The 12,845-nt window shown below is 42.2% G+C and overlaps 1 protein-coding gene across 1 annotated transcript in view; it reads right to left on the bottom strand.

The window, feature by feature from the left end:
* The window catches only part of CRYBG3 (crystallin beta-gamma domain containing 3), an 80,861-nt gene that overhangs the window by 47,388 nt on the left and 20,628 nt on the right, over positions 1–12,845 (bottom strand). The window contains exon 4 of the mRNA XM_058043573.1: positions 6,682–7,109. Within this exon, the coding sequence (XP_057899556.1) occupies positions 6,682–7,109 (428 nt within the window). The remainder of the gene's footprint in view (positions 1–6,681; positions 7,110–12,845) is intronic.

Here is a 12,845-nt window from a genome sequence, read left to right as displayed (position 1 = left end):
ACTTGGTACTTGTGACTCCTGGCTACCCCTCTCTGACCATCTTAAAATTACACTGTTGTTTATTTTAATTTTATTCCACTTAGCTTTTACTCCACTGTATAGTTAACTGACAGCTTTTAAAAAAAATTATGTTAAGGTACTTCATCTGGAAACAAGTGTCCTAAAGTCACTTTGAAACACCTTCTGCTGGAACCCAGCTTACTCAGCCAGCTGGTTTCTATGCTCATTTAAGGTATTAATAAATGGGAAAAATGAAAGACTTGCTGAAAAAAAGACTCTGTGGGCTAACTGAATAGTTGCCATACACACCTTAGATGACAGAAAATGTTTTAGCCACAGGGGACAGCTTCACGATATAAATCTGCAGTCTGAAATACTTAGTGTCCTGGCACGTCACAATGTATGTTTGAAAAGGTCAAAAGTTTGATTGAACCATGTGATTTACACACAGTCGATTCTGCAGGAAATTTCAAAGCTAATGTTCCATAAGGGCGATTAAGAGCCAACACAATTTTAATAAAAGCAAACACAGTCTCTGTGACCTTGCAAGGAATGTTTTTCCTTCCCCTTGCCCTTTAGGGTAGAACTTCTTGATTATCTCCCACATCTGGGAAAACCCACTCTTTGAGTCTGAAGGAAGAGAGCACACATGAAGGCTGACCCAAACACCAGAGGCTGCGAGACCGAGACCAGCACAAGGAGATCACTCCTGGCCCTTCCTTGCCCTATTTCCCCAGCACCCGGCAGCAGCCAGCCTCCCTACCCCACACCTGTGGCATCTGTCCTCACCTGCTGCCCCTCCCTTTTCCTCTGGGCCACTCTGGGACTCAGGTGCCAGGACTGGCCCCTCCCAGGGACAAGCAGAGCTGCTGCTGCTGCTGCTTCTCACTGGTGTGCAAGAGCTGGGGACAGCAGCGAGGGCTCCCCCGAGTGTCTCATCTCAAGGCTGAAGAAAGCCACTCCCCTTGGCCTCCTCTGAGATGTAATGAGGAATCAAAGCCAGGACATTCCTTTACACTCTTGAAGCAAGAGCGCAGCTTCAGGTGGGGTAGGAAAAGCAAAGGGTTTGACTCAGTTGAATGCATTGCACAGCTGAACAACTCTACCAAAAAAAAAAAAAAAGTTCACTGGAGAAAACAATCCAGTGAATTAGTTTTTGACTTAATTTATTCAGCTCAATTTTCCATCACACGTCTGCTAAGAATTACTCTTAAAATACAAAGTTTCCTTCTTCAGAAACACAAAAACCTTTGCTTTGGCACCAACAAGAACCTTTCCTTCGGACCACATCCCACTCTGGCAGGCACCCCTCTCTGGCAGGTAGAGAAATGCTTTGCGGCCTGCATTCCTCCCACAGCACAGCCCTGAGAGTGACCACTCTCCACAGCTCACCCAGGAAATCAGGGCCAGGATGATCCCGCTCCTTCCCCAGCACAGCCTTCTAATTTTGGGTGGTATCTGGCTGACCTACAAGGGTGGAGCTGCCCAGGTAGTTCATGCCCCTCCCAGAGTGGCAGCAGGTCACTCTCAGCAATGACTCCCCAGCAACTGAACAACACTGCACTTCCATGGCCAGAAAGCCATCAAAGCATCAACAAATCAACACCAACAAATGCAGGAGCAGCGGCTTCCCCACTTCTCCTCAGGAATTACCTGATGAGACCACTGCCTGGAACTAAGTGATGAATTCCTGTTCATTCACTCTTGATTTTCTGCCAAAGGCATCTATAGGGAAAGATGAATGTTGCTGCCACTGACTGAAATCAACACCACAATACACAACAATCCATCAGACAAATTAATGCTGTGTTTTGTTATCACCACAAGCCTGCCTCTGACAAGCAACACAAAGGAGAATTACAAGCTCTGAAACAAACCTATTAACCAGAATTATGTAAGCTTGAAGGATTTTATCAGATGTATTTCTATCAAAATAAAAGGGCAGGATTTGCTGACAGTAGCAAGGTGGGAAATACTAATTGCTAATACTAACATACATCAATTAAATGTGTAACAACAGGTTTACTAGACCTAAAAATAAAATAAACAATAATAAAAAATTCCCTCACAGAACCCACTAATGTATAACATAGTAGAATTGTAAACAGACTGAAATTTCATTCTCCTTAGGGCTACCTCCCTTCTGAATGAAATTGCTTGCAATGCTCTCACTAAGTTATTCCTAGTACCTAGCTGTTAGTAGGGTGTGAAATTTAAATGCATGTTTTGAGCATCTGCTTTGGAAATCACCCCCACCCCCTTTTCTACCTACAGTAAGAAAATCCTTGCAGTTGTAGGATTCTTAGTTTTTTCTCACATCCATATCTACAAGGTTCATAACAGAAGGAAGAAGATGAGATCTTAAAATACTTTGTTGAATTCAGGTATTACTGTCTTAAGCAGGACTTCTTAATCAAAACATTTAGAGTAAGGAAAATTTTGATTTTTTTCTCTTCAGCCATGTTCAGCAATGCAATAAAGCTGCTCCTTGCTGAAGTCCAGAACAAGCTGTGCAGTTCCACACGCACCATTGTTCTGCACACCACTCTTTGTAACATCCACTTATTGTTACTGGATATTAAAAAAAACCCAAAATCTACTGGAAAATACAAATGGCAAGCAGTCAATGGAACAGATGTGGGTCATATATCTTTGGGGCAGGAGGAAAACACCAAAGTTCTGTCCTCAGTCACCTCACAAGGTACCACTCATTACCACCACAGGGATTCTTGAGAAGATGGCAGCTATTCACTGCAGGAACTCCATTCTCAATTTTGAAGAGAAATCACTGCTTTTTAGTGACAGGCAGTATATATAAAAGCGCAAGACTTTTACATTATAGGAAAGAAAGATAATAGGGCAAATCTGTGTCTTCTATTTGTCACCTACTTCAGGAAATCATTATCTCTCTCATGTAGACTTTCAGCAATGAGAAATGAGGTGAAGTGCACCCCCACTGTTCCATGGTTTTATTTTTAGTGCTTATTTCATCAGCTAAAGGTTGTCTTTTAACATCATTAAGGAATGCAGAGGCCAAGAGTAAACACAAAGTTTTCACTTTACACCCACCAGTCTGCCACAGGGAACTGTTCCACCCAGAAGCTGCCATCTTACCTAAGCAAGAGGGTTTTTCTACTCTAAGTAGCAAATACCCTACTTTACCATTGCTTGCTCCCTTTCACTTCAAGGCAAAGAAACCTTCAACCATCCCAGAGAAATGGAAGACTGAGGGATGAAATAGCTGGAGACTGAGCCCAACTCTCCTCACCCATCTTCTGTGCTGCAATTACTGTTTGTAGTAATTGTTGTCTAGAGACTTTGCCAAATGTATCATGGTTTTGTCTTTTGTGCTCCTCCTTTGCCACTTGCCACTGTTGGGATTAAAGGAGCAAAACCCTTTGAGGTACAGATTACCTCTGAGCCAACCAGCCAGGGTGATAGAGGAATAAATAATGTGACCTACACATTTTGTCCCTCAAAAACATGTACTTCCACAGACTGAGCTCATGAATTCCACTTTCCTTGGCCCAAGGCCTGGAAACTCAAGTCTTTACCAAGTGCCAGACCTCCCACTGAGGCCAAAATTAACCTCAGTTTACAGGTCAGAGCACTCTGATATCCTTGAACTTCACCAAATATTGCTTTAAGGATATGAGGAGAATGAGGTTGTCTGAGTAGAGGCATCTGAAACCATCTGGTAGGTTTTTGAAATCTGAAAGGTTGTTTGGTTTAGGCTTTCTTTTTTTTATACAACTCTAATGGGGATTATGCAATCTAACAACCATCCCTCTTCCACTTATCATTACAACCTCCTCACTAACCACAGACAGTCCCTAATGCAGCATTTCACTGCAGTGTGGAATTAACAAATTCATTTACATCTTCCTCAGGACAAAGGAAACTGCTGTCAGATTAATAATGCAGTGGTCACAAGGATTTGTAAAGCTCTCTGCTACATCCTGCCTCTACAGAAAATGCTGAAGCTGCAGTTTAATGCAACTATCAATGGAATCAATACCTTTGGCTTTAAATGGTTCACTAGCACATCTCACACGACTTTAGGACTCAACCACTCTTAGGTTCACATCTTGGCTCTTCATGGTTTCCACACCTTCCTGCTGCTTTGTGCTAAGTCTTTACCTCTTCTCCCCATCATTCCTCATGTGCTTGTAGCATCCACTCCCAAGAAAATTCTTCAGCCAACTGGCAGCAACCAAGAACATTTTTACAGTTTAGCCATGCTATTTACAGGTAGTTAATATTTAGTAAAAAACCCAGCTAGTACTGGAAAGAATAAACTACTCTGCATCCTTTAAACTTTTATAAACTAAAAGAGAACAAATCCAGCACAACCACTTCCATAAAAGAAAAAAACAAAACCAGTTATCCTTACTAAAAAACGAATTATTCAAACTTTTTAGAAAGGTAAACAATGCAAGCCTCTGCTTCCCTGCAGCCATTCCAATTTTTCTTTACTAATTGCTTCAGAAGAGCAGTTCACATTGTGTGGTCAGGCAGAGAAAAACATAATTAAAGTTACACAGAGATTGTCTAACTTGTTAGTATACAAAGCCAAAAAGGGCAGAATGTACACTGTACTTTTGAGAATGAGCTTAAAAGGACACAGACTGGTTTAATGTTTCCCCTAATTTACAACAGCTACAATGAAAAAAACTACAATTTTTCTTCCATTAAAAAAGTTATTTTCCATGGAAAAGCTTCCTTCTGTATATAGGTCAACCCTTCCTTACCTCCAAACTAGCAACACGTATTCTTTAATGCTTGCCTAGCCATGAGACAAACCTGCACTGAAAAAAACCTACACTGGTTTGCAAAGATTACCTAACAATACAGGACAATGCCAAAGGATGGTCAGTTGAAAAATCCAACTGTAACTTGGACTTCAGGAAAACAAAAATAACTCAAAAATTTCTGTACAGAGCAAAGAGGTCACATCAGCGAGTTAATACCCACACCTTCCAAACTCTTCAAACTTTGATAAATGCCTTATTTTATTAATCTACATTTTTATGAAGAATTCACGAGAAGAAAAAGGGAATGAGATGCATCTTACCCTGTAAATTGTGCATAGACAGTGAAGGACAGACTACAGAAACAGCAAATAGCAGCAAGAGACTGATGCAGCGACCCAGCCTGTCCAGCAGGTTTTAGGGAACACAGTTTGCTCAGGAACCAGACCAAATAACACCACGCTCCTGGGCTCTCCTGGGAACAGCTGAGGGGAGGAGAACTTTTCTCCTGCATTGATCAAAGCAGTGGTGCTGCTGAGCTGCAGCTTGGAAAAAGCACAGTCAGATGGGTGATACCATGATAAGAGGCTGGGATAAAAACCAGTCAACCACGTCACAGACCAAACTAAGAGTGCTCATGAGAACACAACCAGTATTACTATTAATTACTGTATTTTGAAGGTGCAAATACAGTTTTAACTTCACTTAAATAAGTACCACATCACCTATTCACATCCTGATCAGCCACTGCATGTATAATATAATGCTTCAAATAATTATTCTGCCAAATAACAGGTAAGGGCAGAGCGCTGGAGACATCCCCAGTATGGAAATGGAATTCAACAAGCAGCTATTTTGGCTGTCTCTGACCTCCTACATGGAGATGAAACATTTCACATGCCAATAAACAAACTGAGCACCACTCAAATTAATTTAAAAAAAAAATTAAAAGAAAAAAAGGTGTTTCTTCTGAGCCCATCCTCCCAATCTGCAATCCAAGCAGGAGCACTCTGAGAGACTTACTGGTTACTCCCAATCACTACCTTCTGCTTGAATTTGAAATAAATATTCTGGGCCATACTGAAAGCCTGAGTCATCATCACTTGCAGATCCACTGCCCACAAACAAGCCCATGTTCCACACACCCATCAAAAACTGGACAGGTACCACAGGCACACATTCACACCTAACTCCAAATCCATGCTCTGCTGACCCACAGGCAGCCAAATTTCCAACATAACAGCTACAAATGATTCTGGAAAACGGGTATCTATGTTTATGACAGTCATAAAAGGTTTTGTAATACACAGGGTTGACCACAGCCAGTGTTTTCAGTTTTCTACTCTCCTTCGCCACCACTTTTTTTTTTTAATCTTCTTTTAACATTCTATAAAGAATGTTCCATATTTTGGCTAATTGAAATTGAGTGCTTTACATAACCTTCTTTACATCACAGGAAAACCCCAAAGAACTAGGGGGGGGGTGGGGGGGGGGGAAATCACACAAGCAAAAGTCACCCAGTCAAACAAACTAGGAAAGATGATTTAAAAGTGAGAAAACCTTATTTGCAGAAGTAAAACTATTGAACTGCTGAGATATAAAAAGAACAAACATTCAAGCTTTTATATAGGCCAAAATATGGATGGAAATAAGTTCTTTACACTTCTTTTCTTAACATATTTGTAAATGCCACATCTACTCAAGAGAAGTCTAAACAACCTTAAAGTTATATTTTGTTGCAGTTGACTTCTCCGCTGCTCATTTATTTAGGGCAGTTCCTACTGGAGTTCTGCACAAAGTCAAGTCAGGGCCACTCCAAGTACCCTTAGAAATGACAGACATTTCTCACACAGTCAGCTGAACTTGGTCAGCATAGTTCTGTACACACACACAAATATCAACATATTTAATAATAAATTCTAAAACTTACTTTTCTGTATCTGAGGACTGTTTCCAGCTTCCTTGAAGATCCCGTGTGTTATCTTTCCCAATATTATTTAAGATGGCATCATCTTTATTTACAGAATCCTCTTTTTTTCTAGCTGTAGGCTCCTCATTTTTTGGGTGCTTTGGCTGCATGTCCTTTGGAAAGGTGTTTGTGTTCTGTAAATCCTTTTCACATCTGTTGGGTTCATCTTGGAAGGTAGAGGATTTAGATTCTACCAGAGAAGATCTTGTTGCAATATTAAATAAGCTTCCAAGGAAATGAAAAAAGCCTTCTCGGGGTTGCTTGTCTTTATCTGATGTTTTGCTTCCAGGAGTCAGACTAGGAAGGCTATTAGCCTTTTTCAGCTCCTCCTGGATTTCAGACTTGCTAAGCTCTTCTGTGGAATGGTTCTTCTCTTCATTTTGACAAGCCTAAGACAAATACAAAAAGCACACAAAGATGATGGTTCCTGTCATTTTCACACATTCCCAAATTCCTTGATTTTAATTTGCACCTATGCATTGTATTCCTTTCAGGAGATCTGTCATTTAAAAAGGTTAAAGCCCACTGCTTGTTGTTTTCTCTTTTTGTACCAAAGAGGACCCTATTCCACAAAAAGTAAAAAGGACTAGCACAGGCTAGAATATTCCCAAAGCAGCTGCAGTGGAACAAAAACACAAGACAGATGGTAACAATTGCTTCAACTGGCATCAAAAACACGGGGAAGAAGCAAGGAACAGTTATTTCACACTTCAGACTAATCCCCTCAGAAAGCACAGCTTCACAAACAAACCTCCATGTGCTTGTGAGAACAGCTTTCAGCTTGCAAATGCAGGCAAGAACACCAGAACCAAACACAAACACCCCACAGCCTTCTGCACTTGTGAAAAACCGAGGAGAATCAAGACCAGAACTGGGACAAAACAAACTCAACTCACACCCCAGAGGTGAATCCTTCCTATTATCCTTAGCAACGTGATGTTGAGCCCTCTGGCCAGCTCTCCTTCAGCTGCACAGCTGCTTCCAAATGGATCTGTTGCCTCCCACAGTCTCCAGCACTGTTCCCCTGGTCTCACAAGCCAAGGTCCTGCAGAGCAGCAGCCCTGCACCTCTGACCTTCTGAGCTGCCTATCAGTGACCTGAAATGAATGAGCACCAAGCAGGGCTTCACCTCATTCACACCACATGTTCATTTCTTCCCTCAGCCCAGCTGAGCATCCACACCCAGAGGCAAGGCAAGCTCTGCTCCTCACCAACTCGTGCCCTTGAATTTCTCCTGTGTCAGCTCCTCTCAGAGATAGAAGGACTGCTGTCCAAGCTCATGTTACTTCTGTCAAGACCATCTGCCCAAAAGGGTGATGCAACTTCACTGGAAGGCTTCACAAACACCACTCATGGCCACATTTTCAGCTTCACAATCTGCAAATGTGTTTTTTTCCCCGGACTAAAGCTTTCTGGGAAGCACCTCCCTCCCCCATCCCCACCCTCTGTAGTGGGTGCCATAGGCTACTGCTGCCTATTTTATCTTTACAGTACAACCCTGTAATTTCAATTCCTGATTCAACCCAGTTTATTAACGCAGATTAAAGCTACCCCAAGCTTTTCTCAGATGAAATCTATCCTGCTCAACAGGAGTGGGAAAGAACACGAACAAAAAGTCCTATGCAAATTTTAGTTGTGTCAACAATACATTTGGATAAGAGTAATTGTTTCAAATTGGGCAACACCTACACAGAAAGCTACTATTTCCACTAGGTGACCAATCCTATTTCTACTTGAAGTAATCTTAAATAAACCAGCAGGCTTATTTGTTAATAGGCCACCTGGGATCATGTTAATGATGAAAAAAGTGTTTTAATGAACCCAGCTTCATCCTTGGGGAACAGCAATTTCTTAAGAACTTTCAAGATATATTTAGTGATACTGAAGCAGTGGTCTTTAAACTTCAAGCAATGCTTTTTTACCCTTTAAATACAGAGCAGATGCAATTGCTTAATATTAAAAGATGCATGTGTTGGAAATGGAATTGTTTATTGGAACTGCGAGGACAGAAATTGAACAGCACTAATTTGTCCTTGATAAATCCACACATCGTCCGTTTTCTATGTACAGGCAAGACACTTGCACAACCACACTGAACTTCTCTAAGTCAACTTTTAAAAGTGGGCTAAGTCAAACTCTGGCCTTTTTTCATCCCACCTGTGACAAACCTCACCACTCCCCCCACACTGCTCTGATCAACAGCTGATGCATCGCAGAGGGGTGCACTCACCCCTGTGGGATCAGAAATTTACTATTTAGATGTCAACTCTACCCAAACCCAGCTCTGGAAATGAAGATGCCAACAGTGCAGCCTGGAGATGTGCCACAGCTCTTGCTGCTGTCTTCAGTATTAGACAAGTAACACATGAACCTGGAATGAACCTCTTGAATAATTTACTTTATCTCAGAGGAACTGAGTACTTTGCATAAGGAAATACAAAACAGAAACAAGAAAACAAAATTATTTCCAAAATTTGATGGGTGAATGATTCACCATGTCAGCTTCAAAGTTCTACTGTCATATTTTCTTCCTTCACTTTGCCTAACACCTCAGCATTCTTCAATGCCAGATTTTAATTTAACTTTAAGTGAAGGAGGGCGTTTCTCTACAGTTTTGTGGTTTGTACCATTCTCACAGATTTGTCTAATCTAAAAGAGTACCTCAGTGCAGGAAATGCACACAAATCTTATTCTTTGCTCTGCACAGCCCTTTTAAGCCATAAACATTTATATTAACTATTAAAATATCTATGAAGTTAACAACTAAATGCATTAACTATAAAAGAAATAGTTACATTAAAAACTTGACAACAGTTTAGGTTATACTTATAAAACACCTATAAGTGTTTTTGTTTGATGTTGTTTTGCTTGGTGCGGTTTTGTCCATTTTTTAAAACCATTTCTATTCAGAAACTAGTGGAGGGTTTGGTTTTTTTTCCCCCTATTAGGAGCTGACACATCAAATATAGTTAAATCTCTACATGTGAAAATCCTCTCTGAGCAGCTCTGAGACATAACACTTGTAAAGACTGTGCTGCTTATTTGTGAGCATAATTTATGCCCTGCTTGAAAAGCTGTTTTGTAGTCTCTGCTTCCAGAAACAGAAATCTATTTAGAATTTCCTTCCTCTTTAATCTTCCTTTCTTTACTTAACTTTTGGTTAATCAAAAGAACAGGAAGCTTTAATATGAAAGGGTCCTTCCATACCTTTAACCATAAATAGCGTCTTGCATGAAAAAAAGCCACAGAGAACATTTACACCGTGCTTATTTGAAGATAAATGTGGATATTAAGTCCTAACACAGAAACCATGCAAATCCTTCTTTCTTCCCTTCAAAATAATCAATCCTACTCTCCATATATTCTCCCTCCTGCTCCACTTTGCCATAACAGACAGCTCAAGCTATTGGTATTTCATCATTTGCACACAAAATCCCAATTCAAAGTCTGAAGCATTATACAAACAGCACTGCTCCTGCTGCAGATTTTGAAGTTGGTATTTTAAGATGGTGCCATATTCAAATGGCTGAGACGAAAGCACATGATTTTACTTTACGAGAGCCAGCAAGCCTCTAGCACAGCAGGAGCCTTCAGGCACCAGTGCCTGCTGAACATGCAGCATGGTGGCAATTCCACGAGCCAGCACCACAGAAACTTTCACTGAGCATTCCCCATGCCTCTCTCCCAGTCTGTCTCTGACATAAGCCCCTAGTGAGCACTCAGGAAAAAGAAAAAAAGGTAAGGGTGTAGAGTTTATATAAAGTAATCTTTTCTATGGTACATCCCACCAGTTTTCAACAGTCAGAGCCTCTAGCAAACTTGACAGAGCATTTGATTCCCTGTCACAATTAAGCTTGAGCAGTTTGATATTCACAACATTGCAGGAATATCAGTGACTCTTGTTTTACCTACACTTCATGTCATCATTCAAAGAAAAATGAATTTTAAAAGTCCTCTAACAGTGTCACAGCAGTCCGAATAGTTTCTCCAGTTCACCAAGAAAACAGTGGTTTCTGGATGGAAACCTACCTGCCAGATCCCCTTTGAGATCCTTGCTGATGTCAGCAAGGAAAAGAATTTTCCTGCTATAGCGCTGTCTTTCTGCTCCTCTTGCAATGAACTGTCATCAGTCTTCCCCTTGCCTCCCCTTTCCCACTCTCTGTGAGCTTTCCTGCTTGTGACATGCTTCATGAAGCTTTAATTAGCTTTTAGTCCTTTGGCAACTCGTTCCTCTGAGTTTCACTGAGCAAGCCCTGCGTGACCTGGCCTGACCTTGTAGCTGAACTGAGGCTGGACTGGATGACACTCTGGGGTCCCTTCAACCTGAATTATCCTATGGGCCTGTGCCCTCACATGCAACCAGGCCGGTGTGGCAGAGTGTGAAACAAGATTATGACTTTGATCAGGTGACAGGGGAGACTGCAGCAATAAGTGACGCTGTGTCTGGGCACTGTGCTCCCACTTTGCTGCACTGAAAACTGCCAGCTGGGGCTCAGGGGACAAGCCCCACGCCATGTCCCAGGCAGGATAGGTATCCCAGCTGAATCACCCTCTCCAGGCTGGCAGGATAGTTATCCCAGCTGATTTATCCTTTTCAGGCTGTAATCCACTCCAGGCTGCAGCACGGACACCCACCCTGGGCCAGCTGCACCTCAGCAGGCAGGCCCAGGTGAACAACCCCTGAGATGGCACAGCATCACCCTGAGGAGGGTAACCTGCCAGGTTATCTCAGTTTTCCTCACCTCCTGCCCAGCAGGGAACCCTTGTGACTACCAGGATAGTTATGCCAGTTGATTTATCCTTTTCAGGCTGTAATCCACTCCAGGCCGCAGCACGGACACCCACCCTGGGCCAGCTGCACCTTGGCAGGCAGGCCCAGGTGAACAACCCTCACAGTGGCACAGCAGCACCCTAGGGAGGGTAACCTGCCAGGTTACCTCAGTTTTCCTCAGGTAGGCACCCTTGTAAAGCATCTTGTGACCACCCTTTAAAGCATCTTTTCTCAGCAGCTGGCTGGCTGAAGCTGGAACTGCCAGAGGTCCTCAATCAGCAAGGGCTACATCTGTCTGCCAAAAATACAATCTCTTTTATTGCCCTAACGAGGGAAATGAAAGCATTAGCAGCATTAAAACACAGATCTCCGTGAACAAAGCGTTAGCTTGCAGCCACAACTGCCAGACATTTGGGATTTCCCTCCCCATGAATGAATGCTCATTACCAAGCAGAAACTCCAGACAGCCGTGCAGGGATCTCAGGCCGCCTGTCCTGCGGCACTCAGAGCACATCCTGCCTCCTGCCCAGACACCTTCTACCACCTCCTACCTCCCCTGCACTTGTGGGAGAAGATGGCCTGCCATCAGAAAGTTAGGATCATCACTAATCCACCCCAGGGACTTCCAACAAGTCATTTAACCTCAACACCCTGATCTGAGAACGGGCCACGGCGCTACTCCTGAGTTTCTGCTTGCTGGCATTTAGAAATTAATTAACAGCTTCAGGCTCAAGTGCTGGGTGCACAAAGTAGCACATGTAGGCATTGCCACATATAGTACAGGAAAATTAATCTTGTTCCTAGCCTTGGCTTTGACCTTTCGACACCACTGAGATGGCTGCATTTCATTTAACTGAATATTCATTTAATTATGAGCATCTCATTCAGTCTGAACACTGACACAGTATATAAATTCTGTGTGCTAAGCAAAATCCACAGTGATAGAGCGGGGGCTGGTGGCAGGCTAGTTCATCCCCAGAGTGCAGGTTTTTCAACAGATTTTCTTTCTCTGGGAAGTTAAAGCATCTTTGGTGTAATCTCCCACTCTTTCTCAGTGAGTGGGACACACTGAAGTGCCTTAAATCCACATGTGAAATAATATTTTGTTTTTTCAAGTACTGTGAGGAAAATCTTTTAGGCTTTTGCAACCAACAGGAGGCAATACATGTGGAAGCCTAAAGAAAAACTATTGGACACAGTGAGATACAGATTAAGAACAAAGCTTTTCTACAGAAATTAGAATGGCATTAAGAAAAATTCAGGCTAAAGTACTATCAGATAGTGAAATGCACAATAGGAACCCCTAAAAGTCCACTGTTGCTAATGGTCATGAGCCAAATGGATTGAAAAAACA

Source organism: Melospiza georgiana, chromosome 2, assembly GCF_028018845.1.
Source record: "Melospiza georgiana isolate bMelGeo1 chromosome 2, bMelGeo1.pri, whole genome shotgun sequence".
NCBI lineage: Eukaryota > Metazoa > Chordata > Aves > Passeriformes > Passerellidae > Melospiza > Melospiza georgiana.
The sequence above is the reverse complement of the archived record's forward strand: the minus strand, read 5'-3'. Positions and strand labels throughout refer to the sequence as shown.